Source organism: Sciurus vulgaris, assembly GCF_902686455.1.
Source record: "Sciurus vulgaris genome assembly, chromosome: 4".
Lineage (NCBI taxonomy): Eukaryota > Metazoa > Chordata > Mammalia > Rodentia > Sciuridae > Sciurus > Sciurus vulgaris.
Genome location: NC_136464.1, coordinates 115,172,210 through 115,189,674, shown reverse-complemented (window position 1 = coordinate 115,189,674; position 17,465 = coordinate 115,172,210). Strand labels below are relative to the sequence as shown.

Sequence of the window (17,465 nt, the reverse complement as noted above, 5' to 3'; positions counted from 1 at the left end):
ACATTTTCTAAACATTTAGAAAATGTCTAAAGGGTCGTCCCTTCCAGTAAACCTAAAAATATGCACCAAACCTACTTTATCCTGTAAATAGACAGTATGTCACATTTGCCTCTCTTATTTATTTCCTTCCTACCATAAGAACAATTATATTTTTTAATTCATTTTTTTTAAGCACAAAATCTCAACATAAAATCAGAAACTGGCTAAAAATTTTAATATGATGCAAATGTGACTCAGAGAAGGAGGAGAATGCTCTTTTATATAAGTAAATAAATCCCCTAAAATTTCTAATATACTACAATGAGGGGAATTTAAGTGAAACAGACTCTTGAGATGGAACTGGCCAATTTGCACACAATTTTTCAAGAGTGTCACTAATTGTGTATTTTGACTTGTTGGCTACCTCTTCCCTCATGCTAAGATAAAGTTGACTGTAAAGAAAAACAAGACAAAATTCTTATAAAAAAATTCTGATCTTACCATTTGTTTTTGTTGTCCATCCTTTCCCATCCATCTCCCTGAGGAGAGGCGATCTACATGGTCCTGATCAAGAACACACAGTGATGCTAGAGCAAGCCAGAGCTGATAAGAGGAAACACTGTTGTATTACCAAAATTTTTAGGAAACACTCATAAAATGCTGACCATCTGACACAGGACAATCCATCAGTAAATGCTGGTTGAATTTGAAAATATACAGATGCTTAGTGACACTAAAGTTTTCCTAATTTGGTACAGGCATACATGATGATTGCCATATGTCTTATTCACATAGCAGGAATTCAAATATTTACTGAACTAATGTCTGTTTCTACAATGAACCATTCTGTTTTCTAGTCAGTGCACAAAATTAACCTTTACTGATATACTGTGTAAACCAAGTCATTTATAGGAATAAATGCCTTTGTGTATTAATATTCATTGTATTAATGCATTCTCCATATTTTCCCATCTAATATAGTCTCTTCGTAAGGCTTTAAATTTCAAAGAAGGTAGTACAAAGGCTGCTTAATTTTGCATACTCTCATGAGTAGGTGCATAATATTAAATTTTTCTAAAAAAGTGTCTGTTGCCTGACAGGGCTTAGCACTATACTTGGTACATTCTGTCAGAAATAAATGTCTAATAAACTTTAGAAAATTACCCTAAAAATAGTTTTAAATTTTCTGAGGCTCAAAGGGTAGTTTCAGTTTTACATAGAATAATTATTACTTCATTAACAAAGAACTGGAAGATTACTTAACTGACTCAACTCTAAGAAGTACTTGTAAATATCATAGGAGATGGAGAGCAAGACATGGTAAAAGAGGGACAGAAAAAATAATGCATGCAAGGAGAAACAGGAGTGCAGAATGAAAGAAAAGAACTCATGAGTGGTAGAAAAGAGTTACTGGTAAAGCCACCTGTTTCAGGTATCTCACTCACCAGCAAGACAGCATAAACTGGCTTTCTCTACCCTAGAGCAATACAATTTTCTTTATCTCAGATTTCCGAGGATCAACTAAGCAATTTCTGATAGTGTTGACTTCTTCTTAGTGTTGTTATACTATCATGGTTCAACAAAATCTCAAATCTCTTTTGGAATTACATGTGTTAGGTTAAAACTTACTACAGATGTCTCACTTCCTCAGAGAGTCCAACCCACCCTACCAATTGCCATGGCAAGAACTTTTTTTTTTTTTTTTTTTTTTTTTTTAGAAGTAATACCTATAAACTTAGTAGGTAAGCTATAGGGTTCTCATTAGAAATAATTGGGCCATACAAAAGGAGGAAGACGGGGCACTGTCTTCCAAAGATCCTGTCTTACCACTGCATTGTGCTGTGGTAAATTTAGTAAATAGGTCACTAGAAAGTCAATACACAAACACAAAATGTAATTTACCCTTTCTAACCAGTATATCCTTAGCTTCCTAAGTAACAACAAAAATAGGTGATCCAGAACACCTAACAGTGAAGAGTAATGGCTACCATATTTAGTTCACAATTCACAAATTTTTTCAATAAATACATTACCAACCAAGTTGACTTACTGATCAACATTTGTTCAAATTTAGTATCAAAAAAGAACATGCAAACTAAAAACAAAACAAAACAAAACCCACTCTAGTTGTTGCAATACATCTCACTGGAGACCTAAATTCTTCTTCCATTTTGGTCAAGGCTATGATAGTTTCTGCAATAGCATTTTTTGTCACTCGAGACCAAGCTTCTGACAGATGACCCTGTTGGGCAAGGCAGAATATTTTAATAGGTAATTAGAAATATATTATCATAGTAAATTCTTGTCTCAAGTAACATCTCTTATCAAAAGGCAAAAAGTGTTTGTAGCAAGACCTTGCAATTTTAGATAAAGGGGCAAAAAATTTTGAACTAAACATCCTTTATGACCATGAAAAATCCAACTTCTAATCATTATTTTAATAATATAAAAGAATAATACATAAAAATTTAAGATCTCAATATTCTTTTTCCTATAAAGTTCAAGGGCATTTCTTCTCACATTTGGATAAAAACAAAGGTATTAAGGTATCTATGTGCAACAAATTTTGGTTATGAAACCCTGTTACTTAAATGAAATTTGTACAGCTAAGCTAATTTCACTAAATGAGTATTACTAGAATCCAAAAGCATAAATGGGCTTAAACTACAATTACCTTCACATGATATGTTGCAGTTTAATGAACATCAACACAAAACTATTATGGAACTTAGGCATTCCTAAATATTCTTCCTAAACATTTTCATCCAATGAACATCCTAAGAAAGCCCACTTTCCACAAAAATTGAGATTAATGCCCATGTTGGGAAAAGTGACAGCACTTCATCTTTTCCAGAACTTCCTCCTACTTCTCGTATCCATATGTTATCAATCTGTTAAGGAGCAGTTCAATTCCTCCTCCTCCTTCTCCTCCTCCTCCAAAATGCCTTCTGTTCACTAGGTCTCTCAGGGACCTACATTCCACAGTACTTGTCCTCCTCAGGCCGCCTCCTTGAAATACAATGTAAAGTGAGGATACTGACATTTAAGGAGCAATCAGCAAGAGCCACGCACTTTGAAGTTAATTCCCATTCCTCCACACTCTCAGATTTTCCCCCAAAGCCAACATCTTATGACAGCAGTATAGGACATTAGCAAAGAAGAAAAAAGGCTTTATAAACTAGGAGGTCTGAGAGAATGAGAAACTTTACTTCTGAGAGCTCTTTTTAATTTTTCCTTTCCCCTTTTGGCTTTTAGATGCAGGCTCTTTCTTAGGGTCAGAAGGAGTATATTTTATTTTGTTAAGTTAAAAGTACTGAAGACTTGTGTAACAATTCTGAAGTAAATAAATTGAAGGTTTTGAATTGAACATAATTTAAATCAGTGACAAATTTATCATTTGCTGAAAAGACAAATGACAGTGGTTAACATCCTAATTTAAAGACTAATACTATTTCTCCTATCAGTTCAGCAGATGAAGCTACTTGTTTCAACAAGACTCCTGCTGCACCTCAATGCCATAATATCAGGAGAATGAGAACTCACTGCTGCCATATCCTTAATAAGTTTAATGATGATCTCTGAGATCTGAGTAGGAGTTGAGCCCTTCATCCACCAATGACTTTCACCTCGTCTAAGGTAACTACAAAATGAAAGAAAAAACAATCAGCACTTAGAAACTTAAGGATTTATAATTATTACAAATGAAAAAATGGAAATGTTATTTCAATCTGCGGCATCTTAGTTGTTTAAATGAATGAATTAAAATACCTAAAAAGGAAGTTAAAAAAAAGAAAGTTAAAGCGTTACCCCAAATCTCTATCATCAATCTCAAGAGAACAGTTATTCTGATTTATGTTCCCTTTCAAATACTTCTCTATTTGCATATTGCTTTTGCATGTATTTTCCAGAACACTGATTTTTGAAGTATGTAGTCTATAGACCACAAACTACTTGTTTCTAGTGTACATGGCAATAAGAAGCAGCTTATGTCAGAATATAAACCAACTGTATCACTAAGTTGCTTATTAGTTCACTGACATTTTTGTTTTCTAGTATGACTGTATTTAAGAAGGAAGTGATATGTTAATTAACATTCCGGTGTTATCTACTTATTGTCATGGGCACTATTTCAGATGTTTTGAATTTTCTGCTGTTATACACAATTACAGAACACCCTTATATATATCATTGTGTACATGTATGAAAGTTTTGGAAGTAGAACTGGTGGATCAAAGAATATATATAAAGAATAGTGAGATACTATCAAACTGACATCTAAGAGTGCCAAAGCAGTTTGTATTAGATGAAAATGCCTATTCCATCATAACATCACCAAAGCATCAAAAATATTTCACAATTGTTTTAAGTTACATTTCTCTGAGATGGGTGTCTTTTAATGTGTTAACAGACATTTGTAAATTTTTCTGTGAACTCTGACTATACTTGTCATTTAGTTTTTTATCAGTTGTTTGCCATTTTGCAAACATTATTCTAATATTATGGCTAATAATTAACTATTATGTAGGTTTAAATATTTTTCCAGGTTAGTTGCATGCATTTTAGAACATTTTAATAGTATCATCTATCGATCAATTTTTATAGTTATATCTGTGAATCTTTTCTGATTTTTAGGAGTCTGTGTTTGTTTAGGGAAGTCTTCCCAAATTGAAGATTAGAATCTCTTCTGCTGATGTGGTGGTGCATGCCTGTAATCCCAGTGACTCAGGAGGCTGAGGCCGGAGGATGGCAAGTTTGAGTTCAGCTTCATCAATTTAGTGAGGCCTAGACAACTTAGCAAGATCTTGTCTGAAAATTAAAAATTAAAAATTAAAAAAAGGCTGGGAATGTAGCTCAGTGGTTAAGCACCCTGGGTTTAATCCCCAGTACCAAAACAAAAAGAAAAATATTCTTCTGTAATTTGTTCTAGTAGACTATAAACTTTAATTGATCTGAGGCTTACTCCCCACAAGTGTTATTTATAATTACTGTGATTGAAAATATGGTAACATAATACTGACTTTTACTTTTACATATGATGAGAGAGAATGAGGCAATGACAAACCTGGAGTTGAAAATCATAGGAAGGGTGACCGTTGTAACTCCTTTGCCCACAGTGGTTCCAGCTGTTCCTGTGATAGTGGTGCCTTTGGCTTTTAGCTGTACAGTGAGTGCTTTGGCTATGCACCCTAGAAACATATCCAAAATACCCAACTTATTCCAATCTCCTTTCTCAGTTGAGTGAATGATATCACTGATATCTGCTGGGGGCAGAGATTTCACTCCTATGATGCTGGCCAGACGATTGGGGGTCACTTCAGGCAAGACTCGTCTTAGTAAGGAGGTCACCTGGTAAGAACAATAAAATAATTCATTTAAAGGCTGAATTTTTTTATCTGTTTGTTTGTTTGTTTGTTTGTTTTGGGAACCAGGGATAAAACTCAGGGGCCCTCAACCACTGAGCCACATCCCCACCCCTATTTTGTGTTTTATTTAGAAACAAGATCTCACAGAGTTGCTTAGTACCATGCCATTGCTGAGGCTGGCTTTGAACTCTTGATCCATCCACCTGCCTCAGCCTCCTGAGCCTCTGGGATTACAGGCATGTACCACCATATCAGGCTAAAGGCTGATGTTTTAAAGTTTTCATTTTTTAATATGCCAAGCTACCATTCTATAACTTTAAAATCTATGCAAACACAAACATCATTTAAATACTACTTTTAATTTTGGGAAGAAAGAAATATGACTTAAACACTTAATTTTCTGGAGTAGTAATTACCAACCCAGGGCAGCAAGAAAAAAAATGCTTTATATTTTTGGTCTGGGCTAAATGACATTATAATATTATTATAATTAATAGCCAAAATATTCTTTATCAAAATATACTAGTAAAATGGAACATCGTTTTTGCTCTTCTATACTCTAATCATGAAGGCTCAGAAACATAAAAAAATTTAAAAAAAAAATGGAGTTCAAAATATAGGCCTTGGCTGGGGCTATAGCTCAGTTGGTAGAGTGCTTGCCTTGCAAGCACTAGGCCCTGGGTTCAATCCCACCACCATAAACAAAAATCAAAATATAGGCCTTAAACAAAACATTAAAAAAAATAAAAATCTATACTTCAGGTCCTTGGGTAAAATTGTCTTTGCCTTGCCTTGCGACTTTTACTTTTTTTTGTGGTGCTATGGATTGAACCCTGGGTCTTTCACTTGTTGGACAAGTGCTCTACCACTTAGCTACACACCTAACTCCCTACCTTGTGGTTTTTAACAGTGTTTCAAGTAACAAAGAAGCACAAAGGCAAGTGATATGATCAGTCACCTGTCTCTGGACTCTAGGAGAAGCTGTGTGAAGCAGGGAAAAGAGATCCTGAAGGAGAGTTAGTTGTTGCGCCAGATACTGCCGGCCAACATTAGAGCCACTCAATGCTAAAACCATGGAGAGCAGCTCAAAACAGTATGCATCAGAGGAGGCATCTTCATCATTTGGCTGAGAATTGGCATTTTCTTTGCTTGATATGGCGTGTTCCCATTCTTCACGAACTCTGGTGGCTTCCATGCGAATAGCTTGTACTATATGAGCACACACCTATGAAGGCAATGCAGAATATGTAAAAGTATATTTGTATGTCTTGTTTTCTACTAATAAAACAAAGAATAAGACAAGAATAAGTTTAGTCTTCTCTCAGTTAATGCTCCACTATACTATTCTATTAATTAATCTTGAAATCAATTAAGTAGCCATGTGGTGACACATGCCTGTAATCCCAGCAACTCAGTAGACTGAGGCAGAAGGATTGCAAATCTGAGGACAGTCTCAGCAATTTAACCATGCCCTCAGCAACTCAGTCAAATTCTGTCTCAAAATAAAAAATAAAAAGGACTGGGATGTAGCTTAGTGGTAAAGTGCCCCTGGGTTCAATCCCCAATGCCTAAAACAAAACAAACAAAACAAAACAAAACAAAACAAAAAACAAAACAAAACAAAAAACAATTAAGTTAAACTAGGGGAAACAAGATAAAAATATGAATATTTAAATTAACCACTACATAGAAACTGATCATATACAAATTTCCAGTGCCTCTGCCTGTGGTCTACCACGTCAAACAAAAACCAATCAGAATGTTTTATCACTTTTAAGGCACTGTCTTTTCATATTTTAGCATGTCTATTCCATAAAGCTCTTTAAAATTGGTGGCATTAATAGTTAGCAGAAATATTTTTTTTTTCTGACTGGTAAGCATCCTAAAGTCAATGAAACACTGTTAGAAAGATAAATTACAAATAAATTCACGTTATTATTTATTTAAAAAATATTTAATGATAATGAAAGTTAAAATAAGCTAGTTTAAAATTAATTTAAGTGCTATTTTTATTATCTAGCAACCCTTTATATGAACAATCTAGCATTCCCTCACCCACGCATATTTAAAGATATTAATGCTGATTTTGTAAGCAATATTAATTGCTCATCAAAAAATAAAATAAGCTGGGTGCAATGGCACACGCCTATAATCTGAGTGGCTCAAGAGGCTGAGACAAGAAGATTGAAAGTTTAAAGTCAGTCTCAGCAACAGCGTGTGCTAAGTAACTCAGTGAGACTGTCTCTAAATAAAATACAAAATAGGGCTGGGGATGTGGCTCAGTGGTTAAGTGCTGCTGAGTTCAATCTCCGGTACCCCAAAAATCAAATAAGTAACTAATTAAATAAATACACAACAAACAGAACAGGGGGAAAGGAACATAGAAAATGTAAATGTAATCTGACTTAGCTGGATATCTATCTCCGAAATAAAAAGTAACAAAGAGCAGAAAATGAGAAGTAACAAAGAAGGTAATAAAGTTGACATTCGTAATAAATATCTAAAAATATCTAAAAAATACAGATATGGCAATGTGATTACTTCTTCTAGAAAAAGGCAGACACATTCCATAATACCTATAAAAGAGCCAGCATAAAAAAAATCCTCCATAAATTTTGGAGGCCATTTTACAACCTAAAAACAAACAGAATCTGACAAAGAGGCTAACCCAACCTGTTTTTGTAAGTTGGTCAGTTTACTCCTGCTGAATATGATTCCAACCATATGTTCTTTTAGGTCAGCGTCTGATGTTGCCTTTATGCAGAAAAAGAAAAAAAGAAAATTTGTATATTTGGCATTTCCAAGTATCTTGAGAAATTATAAGAAGCTATATTTAAGGGGAATTTCTTTTCAATTGAAGCATATAACATTAAGGCAAAGGAGAAAGTTTGAAGAAATTATTGTCAAAGTGACTATAAAAAGAAAAAGTTCTGATAAAAGAAAGGCCTCAGATCTATGATCTAATTCTGGACCTTAGTAATTCAGAAAAACAGGAACAAAACAAATGGAAAGAATAATAAATACAGGAGCTGAAATCTTTAAAATAGAAAAAAATAGAGGAAACCGAAAACTAAAAGCTGATTTCTTGAAAAGACCAAATTGTTAACCTTGTTGCACTACTCCAGGAAAATAAAATGAAACATGAATTGCCAACATAAGGAATGAAAGAAGACACATTCTACAAATTTGCTGGATATTAAAAGGATATTAAGAAAATACAGTATACATCTTATGTCAACAAATTCAGCAACTTAAATGAAATAAATTATGTGAATGACAGAACTACTAAAGTTTGCTCAAGAAGAAATAAATAGCATAGCCCTGTATCTACTAAAGAAAGTGAAGAGAGGCCTTTATTTTTTCTACTTAAATACTAGCACAGAAATCCTATTAGTTTCTCTTCCATTTTATTTTTGTTTACTTCTTTCATAACTTACTTGGTTTTGATTTTTAAAAATCCCTATATTCAGATACAGTTCACATGCCATACTATTGACTTATCTGAAGGATACAATTTCAGTGATTTTTAGAATACTCAGACATGTGCACTTATTCCCACAATCTGACAGCATTTTCATCTTGCCCAAAAGAAGCACTGTACCATGTAGCTATCATCCTCTATTTCATTCTTTTTTTATTAAAGAAAATAAATTACCTATAAACTACTATCATATGTTGATTAAAACAATAGTAACACATTGATTATTCTACTGAATAAGAGTAAAAAATGGGAAGACAACTATATAAAAATATCCATTCTCATGGAAATTCTCAGCAAACTAGGAAAAGAAGGAAATATCCTTAATGGATTAAAAACACAAAGCAGTAGAGTTAACAGCATACTTTGTGATAAAAGACTGAAGCACCTTATTTTTAAGATCCAGAACAAAAAAAAGATACTTTCATTTCTTTCTACTCAATATAGCAATGTAGGATGAACCTGTACAATAATACCACATGAAAAGTTAAAGTTTTCATCTTAGGTATGTTTTTTTTTAAGTTTATACAAAATAAGTAAAGTAATTGCATTTCAGAAGAAATTTCAAGAACATTATAAAGAGTATTTATTCCAATTAAAAATTTACCAAATGTGTGTGTGCGTATGCCATCTTGGGTAGAAAGACCAATCAGACATGCACTTGGTTTCTAAGAAGCTATGGTATGAGGAAAAGATAAAACACACATATAGAAAAATACAAGAGGGAAATGGAAAAGAGGCACACATAGAGTATTACGAAGTTTAGCAGAGGGAAAACTGCTTTTTGTCTGGGGAAATCATGAAAAAAGTTCATGGAGATTAAAGTATTTTTGAAATGGGCTGTGAAGGACAGATAAAGTGGAGGAGGAAGATAACTGATGAGACATAACATAGTAAATGACTAAGTTAATTTTACAAATTCTAACAATTGAATAAAACAGTCCCAGGTATAGAGTAACTTTTGCTGTGACTTAAAATACTAACTAAAGTATACATGAACAAATGGTAAATTTCTTTTAGATAGCTCCTTCATCTTATAATTAAAATAAAAATAATTTAAATGGCATGTAAACCATATCTATTAAGTATAAAGCAACACATGGATTATTTATCTGAATAAAAGAAAAATGAAAAAGGGAAACGAATTTTTAGAATACAAATAAATACATTGTATACTTTTTCTTCTCCTTCAGGTGATGACAAGAGTGCTTTTTCCTCTTGTTCTGGTGTAGGTTCAGCATCTCCAGAGATGAGCTTTCCAAATACCTGCGAGAAAGAATGGCAAGAATTACCACTGTGAAAGGTGGAGGATTCATCAGCTGACTCTGCAGGTTGTATAATATGTTATTCTTGCTGTACATACCATGACTTTCAAAATTACAACATAACATTCAACATAGATGAAGTGTAAAGAGAGGAAAAATGGGCCAATTAGTAGCCAGATATGTGTTTTACAAAATATTTTGTTACACTCTCAAAGTGTATCATGTCAATTTATGCTGTGCTAGAGTGTATAGTAAGGACACTCACTTGAGATGTAATAAGTCTGAATACTCGCAGAGTCTCAGCTTCACAGTTCCTTTGCTGGGCCACACTGGCTGAAATCTGGCCAGCAATTTTTGTGCTTTCACCATCTTTCCAACCTAGGACTTTTACTTGTCGAACTCTTAGTGTATTTTCTGGACCCTTTAATTCAATTTTGATGATATGATTATCTCCTCCTGGAAGTTCACTTGTTACCCAACCAATGTGCCTGGAGTCCAGATCGACCTGGTCAAGTAGAAAAAGGACAGAAACCTGATACAGCTGAATCACTTTTATCACTGTCCTAGACTTAACATTAGTAACAGCAAGCTCAAATAACAAACAACTTCACAAAGCATGATGGTTATTTCTCATTTAAATTTTGTGAGGATAAGTAGTGTTATTTATAGGAGCTATCTTACAGAAAAGGAAAATGTGATTAACACAGGTTGAGAGATCCTCAGTAAGTGATGGAATTGAGAATTAAGATTCAGGCCTACTACCATGAGGCTCACCTGCACAAGTTATTTGAGTGAAACCATCAGCAACAATTTATATGACAGTACTTTTACCTATAGGAACAGGATCAACAATGAAGCTCTCTACTTCCTGTTAAATGGTAAGTATTTTCAGTGTGCTGTTACTTTATTTTGAAGACAACTGTTTAATATGTAACTGCACACTTGTGATTTCTTATATCACTGAGAATGTAACCATTTTCAAAGATTAAATATCAATATGCTGTGAAATGGTTTTTGACACTGTTTCTTTAATGAAATTGAAGTTGTTCATATGGTATCTGATAACCAAGAAATGATCTGGGAATTTCTACATGATTTAAATTGTTGCCTTAATTGATAATGCCCATCTTCTATTTTGTTTACTATGTGTAAACAAAAACTATCTCATTCAGTAAACTTATTTTCCTAAATTTTTTATAATTTGAACAAAATGTATTATTTATTTCATCTGAAATCTCAATTCTTTCAATTATTTGAAAAAACCAACCAACCAACCAACCAACCAACCAACAAACAAACAAACAAAAAAAAACTGGTCAATTTTTGGGAGATAAAGTAATCCCCGAAGAACAATTTAAAGGAGTTTGTGCACAATCCTAGGCATGTCCAGACAAAGCTTAACTTTGTTTGTAGAATTGGTTTCTACAGTGACTTGCAACCCGGATATGGCTGCAGTGGTATAAGTGGTAGATTTTTTTTAGAATAGACCATAATAACCTGTTTTAACCCAAAGTACAGGTGAATTAGGGTGCTAATTATGAATCAGATCTCTGATTATTTTTAAGGTACCTGAGTCTGTAGGAAAGTCAAGAGTGGAAGACTGCAGGCCCAATATAATCACTCATGACTGGGGAATACTTACGGTAGTAATTAGGAGATATCGAGCCTAGGGACAGCTGTTACTGCTCCCACATATAGACCAGGTGTCAATAAAGTGTTAGAGGATTTTCTACAATACTTTGGTAATGTGCTCAAACTGGAACTCAACAGTACAGGTGGAGAAGAAATTTCTCCCTAGGTAACAAAATGTTTATTGACAAAATTGCAATTACCTGCTTTATTCTGCACAAATCTTCTACTGCTTTGCCAGTTAAGAAGGTCATTGAAGTAACTTTATTCTAAAAGAGAAAATTCAAAATAGTTAAGCTATATTCCTGCCTCAGAATTTACAATTTCTCATAACCAACCAACCAAATCAAGCCTTCTGCCTGTTTTAATGGTCCGTCCTAATGGTTTTATTGTTATAAAAACACACTATCTATCCAATTAACTATTATTTCTATAGTTCTAGTCTTCTCATGGACTCTATCTTAAATGTCACATTTCAGCCTTTCTTGATTTACTCTCACAGTTGGTCATTACCTCTCTTTATCCAAATTTTAAACATTCCAATTCTGTAACTTCATGGAGCCTTTCAATAATTCTGCTTGTCACTCACGTCCCATTCTTGTTGCTATATTCTCAATAATTTGGGAAGTAAAAGGAAGAAAGGATGATAACTAAGAAACACTTTGTAAGTGCCACAATGCCTGCTTTACAACCTTGAAGAAGGATACTTGAGAACAGTGGGTTCTATCCTCTCAAGATACTTGCCATATTAGGAAAGGCAACATTTTACACAAAAAATAAATATCAAACATTATAAATTCAATGCTTTTAAATACTGAAAATGAGTCACAAAAGGCACTAGAATGACAGATCTTAAGATTGAATAAGTCTTATACAATGCACATCCACAAATAGATTAATATTTTAATTCCTTGAAGAGCTGTGAACTGTGAATGTTATAGGCTGATGCAACTCAAATCAACAAATGCTCTGGATTAGGCACTTCAGTGGGCAGTTTGGGGGAACTCAGGCTCAAGGTCCAAGGTTCAAAGATGATATATAACATAGAAGTAGTCTCTTAAAAGAAAAGTAGATGTCAGCTTACATACTAGACACGTGTAAAATGAATATTGTTATGACTGTTTCCTGTTAGAAAAGAAAAAAAGTCAAACTGATGGTAATCATTGTTCTGAGGGAGAGTATGTTCTGGCGTAAAATGTTCCATGAGTCAAAGATAACTTTGTACTGAGCAATGAGTTCTAGCCAGAAAAATGTTCTGATTTATGGCACAACTTTCCCATAAGATAAAGTAGTTGTACCAGTTGAAGTTCTTAATCAGAAGAGCAAATAAGCTCATAATATATTAACTAAGTTCCATTTTCTTATTCAACACCAGAGACTGAACTAATATGCAGGGATGTACAGGAGGTTAGAGGTTGCTGGGGATGTTCTGATTGCACGCTGGACTGCCGTGGTGGGCTTTACCTCCAGTTTATCTGAGCCCCATTCTCCACCATTTCTGATTCTTCCTGGGAAAGGAAATATGTGAATAGATGGAAACTACTTGGCAATGGTCCAAGGAGATTTATGAAAACCATCAAGTCACATCTATTGCAAGGGAAAAAATTTCCAACAAGTATCCTTCTCCAAGAATGAGGGTAGAAGAATGGTAGTCCAGAAGATGGTGCTATTTTCTTGGCTCAAGTAAATTAGACTCTTTTCCTTTGTTCAGTACCTTTTATGAAAGAATGTTCAATTCAGTTGAAATATGTTAGATATACTACAACTAGAGAGACTATAAATCATGACTGTTTTAGTTGAGGAACTCCCTCCCATGAGGACTAAGGTTTAGAAGTAGAAACTTGAAGCTACTTTATGATAAGTACAGGTCAAAGTATATTCAGTACCATTAGTGCTGTACTTATAAATAAGAACCAGGTAGAGAAAAGAATTATTTTTGTAGTGAAGTTACCCAGAGAGGATTTCTCTACTGAGTCTTGAAACTGGGCACAGTGGCATATGCCTGTAATCCCAGTGAATGGAGAGGCTGAAGCAAGTTTGAGAGGCCAGCCTGGACAATTTAGGGAGACACTGTCTCAAGGTAAAAAAATAAAAAGGGCTGAGGATGTAGCTTCAAGGTTAAGTACCCCTTGCTTAAATCCCCAGTACTGCCAAAAAACCCCAAACCAAACCAAAATGAAATAAAAAACAAAGTCATGGAAGAAGAAAATTATAAAAGAGATTTTTATTTGGCTTAGCTGTAGCCATGGCATATTGTAATCAGACCTCTTTTTAAGACTGATAGTCCATAGTGTTCCCAGTCACATTAACCTGTTTTTATATTTAAGATTTATTTGAAGTCTCAAGTGATAAATCTTTCTGTTAAACTCAGAAATGAGTGCAAGATTATTGGTAGTCTGAAAAGAACTAATGAGCCGTAAGTTAAGTTCCCTTTCTTACCCCAAGGTCCCGAGAATTGTCTACATGTACAGATACATAGCGTGCATTGATTCCTTTCACACAGTTGATAGTGATGTTCTTAGTTTTGTTTTTATCTTCATCTCCTGATTCCCAAAAGGTTTCTGTGGAACCATCTGTCAAACTTCCAATCATGGCAGGTCGGCTTGATGTTTTTATGTCAACAATGCTGGTTAAGTCCTTTAAGCACATAACTATGCATAATTCCTATCAGAGACAAATATAACTATTCATAATAGTCAAAAAGAGATCTTTCCTGATGAGAAAACATATATGTAATAATAAATAATGTAAGATAGAATCAAATTATTTGAGTACAGTTTTTCCTGTAATCCACTGTTGACTATTAACTATAGGACAGCAAATAGGAAACTGTTGAATGACTGACCTGACTCATAGCTTCAAAGCCAGACTGTATACTGATGCTAAAACTCTCTTCACTATCTCCATCATCTGATTTTGACAAAATATTGTTAATGTGATGAAAGACATTGCTTTGATGGAGGAACTGATGATCAGATTGTTTGAATTTGAGACTCCAGCATCTAAAAAGGCAACATATAAACAATATAAATAAATAAGCAATATAAATACATAAGTGATATATGAAATAATTATTTTCTAGGAATATCTAAGGAACTTCTGGAGTAGTTACTTTGATCTGTAGCTTAAATCTCAAAAAATCTTAATGTGCTAGTAAAAACGAATTTCAAATGTAAGGGAATGAATCATTACTACTGGCTGTTTTTGAGAAAGGTAATTTCTTTGGAATAAGATAAGTCCTAGGGGAAGTTCAGTCATTTTAAATATAGAAATTTAAGATGTGATGATCAAAGTGATAAAAGCAAGAAAAGTAATGGGTCTGTTGTACAGACAAGTGTTACACCAACTATAACAGCTTCTTAAATTTATTTGTGTTATAATTCCATACAATTCATTAATGCATAATACATCTTGCACTTTAAAAATTGTATGATGATAAAAAATTCGCACTCTTCCATTGGTTTTAAATTAGGAATGTAAGAAGTCCAATCATTCCATTAACTTATTTGTTATATAAACCAATGGAGGATTTATTTATATCTGTACTCCAGGGTGTGGACCTAATAATGAGGTTCACAATGTAAAAGTAATGCAAACTTTCAACAGATTCCAATTTAACATTAGGGTAGTTTTAAAATTGACTAAATATAATTGGGATTCATTTTTCTTGATATTCTTTTCAAGTCAAAACTCTATTTTGGTTTTGTCAATGAGATTTCATTTTTCTTCCTGTTGGTGACTTTAAAATGATCTAAGATATAGGAAAGGGAAAAAGTGAGGGAGATTGTTTCAACAATCATTTATAGCACTAAGAAGTACATTATTCACATTTTACAGAAGGACAAACAGTATGAGCTAAGAAAAGGACAATTCTAAATTAGGATAGGAAGGAGGGAGGCATTATTTAATATAATATAGGAATTCTTAGAAATCTTACCATTTAAAGATGTTTTTCAAGCATTCAGTACTTTGAATACTTCATAAAATGTCTTCTCCCATAGTACCTAGAACACATCTATACAAAATTACCTTAGGGCCATTTGCTGCAATGAACTACCACTGGGGAGAGACATCATAAGATCAGAGATTGTCTGAAGTAAACGGTGAAATGTATGTGGTAATGGATGAGCAGCTTCGCCCGCAATCACTATATCTGAGAGTGGATGTTCACATACTCTTGTATCTTTCTCCTAAAATAGAAATTGAAAGTAAATTTATCAGTTTGTACGCTCTAAGAAACTTTCTTCACAAAAGAACATTATGTGTACTTAAACTATACCCCATACATATAAATAAGATTAACCTAATTATATCAGTAATATTTCTAGGGAAAAGGTATTAAGATTGCTCAAAAAGTCAGCAAATGAATAAATAGCATATATATATATATATACACCAATTCTAGGGTATTCATAAATCTATTATTAGAATGAATTTATATGTGTATGCATGTGTACACACACATACATTTATGTATGTACATGTGTATATATGCATAAATGTTTTGTGTATATATTTATACATGAGAAAATAACATGTTAGAAGTTGAGGTCACCACTAGTTCACATGACATTTTTATGAGATTTTTATGTGAAGTAGATAAAAATGGTCCTTTGGGGCAGGAGGATCAGAGCTTGGAAAGAGAAACAGATTGGATTTCATTTCCCATTTAAATGTCAGTCAGGTCTTTCAATATTATTTAGAATAACATTTATAATGGAAAAGTAATAGAGTACTTCAAATTCCCAAAGAAAGGAAATTAGTTAAAACTGGAGCCTCACAGAGCAATAAATATATTTTAAAACAGGGGGTGAATGAAGCGCACAGCTACAGGTCCCAACCTGGAGTCCATGGGGAGAAGGAGAGCATATGTGTACTGGGGGAGGGGCTGGAGGCATTACAGGACTCAGGCTTGGAGTGCAGAACTCACCAGCTCGTGCCAATGGATGCTATCTGTGAATGCCTGCCCAGTGTGAGGCACTTCACTTTAACTAAGAGAGGGTATTCAAATACTCCTGTATCCTTCTAAGGTTGAAATTAAAAAAAAAGCTTACCAACTAATTATTGTATAAGAAGTGAGACATTCTATTTTAAAAGGCATTTTTTTAACTACACATGCAAGCCAAAAATGTCTAACAACTAGAACTGGACTATGAACCACCAAAGTTTTTCTTGTTTTAATAGGTCTGGCACTTGCTTTTTAAAGAGATTTTGGGAAAAACTATGGTGATTAAGTTAAAAAAAATAACCACTCAATAATTAAAAAAAGGTCTTGTTTAGATGACATAAAATCTCTAAGTTCATTCAATTAACTGAGAAAACATGTCTTTCTTTTCATCAAATTCTCAATCAGATTCATATTTATAGAACTTACACTTATACTTCAGTCTTTGCTCATGGTTATTTTTTCCTTTTGGAGAATCCTGTACTCACCACAGTCAAAATTCTATTTTGAGGTATGTACTTAAGAGTAATGCACCTCATTCCACTTAAACAGAAGTAGTAGCCTCTTCTTCCTTTGTAATTCATATAAAAGTTTCTAATGAAGTACTTACTTTTATAAGGAGTATGTCACATTTATATTACACTAAGGTCATTGAAGTCCTTGGAAAGTAGTGATTGTTATTTTAGTTATTTCTAATAACTCTGCACAAAGTACCTTACACTTGCTGAACTGAAACGTATCTGCCTAATAAAGTAAGTGGCTACTATTACAGACTACTTACCATGATCCAAGTCTTTTGAGCAGGT

The 17,465-nt window shown here is 33.7% G+C and overlaps 1 protein-coding gene across 14 annotated transcripts in view; it reads right to left on the bottom strand.

Annotated features, from left to right (window-relative positions):
• Positions 1-17,465, bottom strand: part of MYCBP2 (MYC binding protein 2) — a 273,950-nt gene that overhangs the window by 16,928 nt on the left and 239,557 nt on the right. For 12 of the 14 annotated variants that reach the window (XM_079138891.1, XM_079138894.1, XM_079138900.1 and 9 more), the window contains 12 exons: positions 15,744-15,904; positions 14,560-14,716; positions 14,154-14,378; positions 11,918-11,983; positions 10,351-10,590; positions 9,988-10,086; positions 8,016-8,096; positions 6,301-6,567; positions 5,042-5,325; positions 3,523-3,619; positions 2,102-2,221; positions 481-582 (listed from right to left, as the gene is read on the bottom strand). In XM_079138891.1, coding sequence (XP_078995017.1) covers positions 481-582; positions 2,102-2,221; positions 3,523-3,619; positions 5,042-5,325; positions 6,301-6,567; positions 8,016-8,096; positions 9,988-10,086; positions 10,351-10,590; positions 11,918-11,983; positions 14,154-14,378; positions 14,560-14,716; positions 15,744-15,904 — 1,899 coding nt within the window. The remainder of the gene's footprint in view (positions 1-480; positions 583-2,101; positions 2,222-3,522; positions 3,620-5,041; positions 5,326-6,300; positions 6,568-8,015; positions 8,097-9,987; positions 10,087-10,350; positions 10,591-11,917; positions 11,984-14,153; positions 14,379-14,559; positions 14,717-15,743; positions 15,905-17,465) is intronic. The other 2 variants (XM_079138897.1, XM_079138896.1) reach the window with 1 other exon arrangement.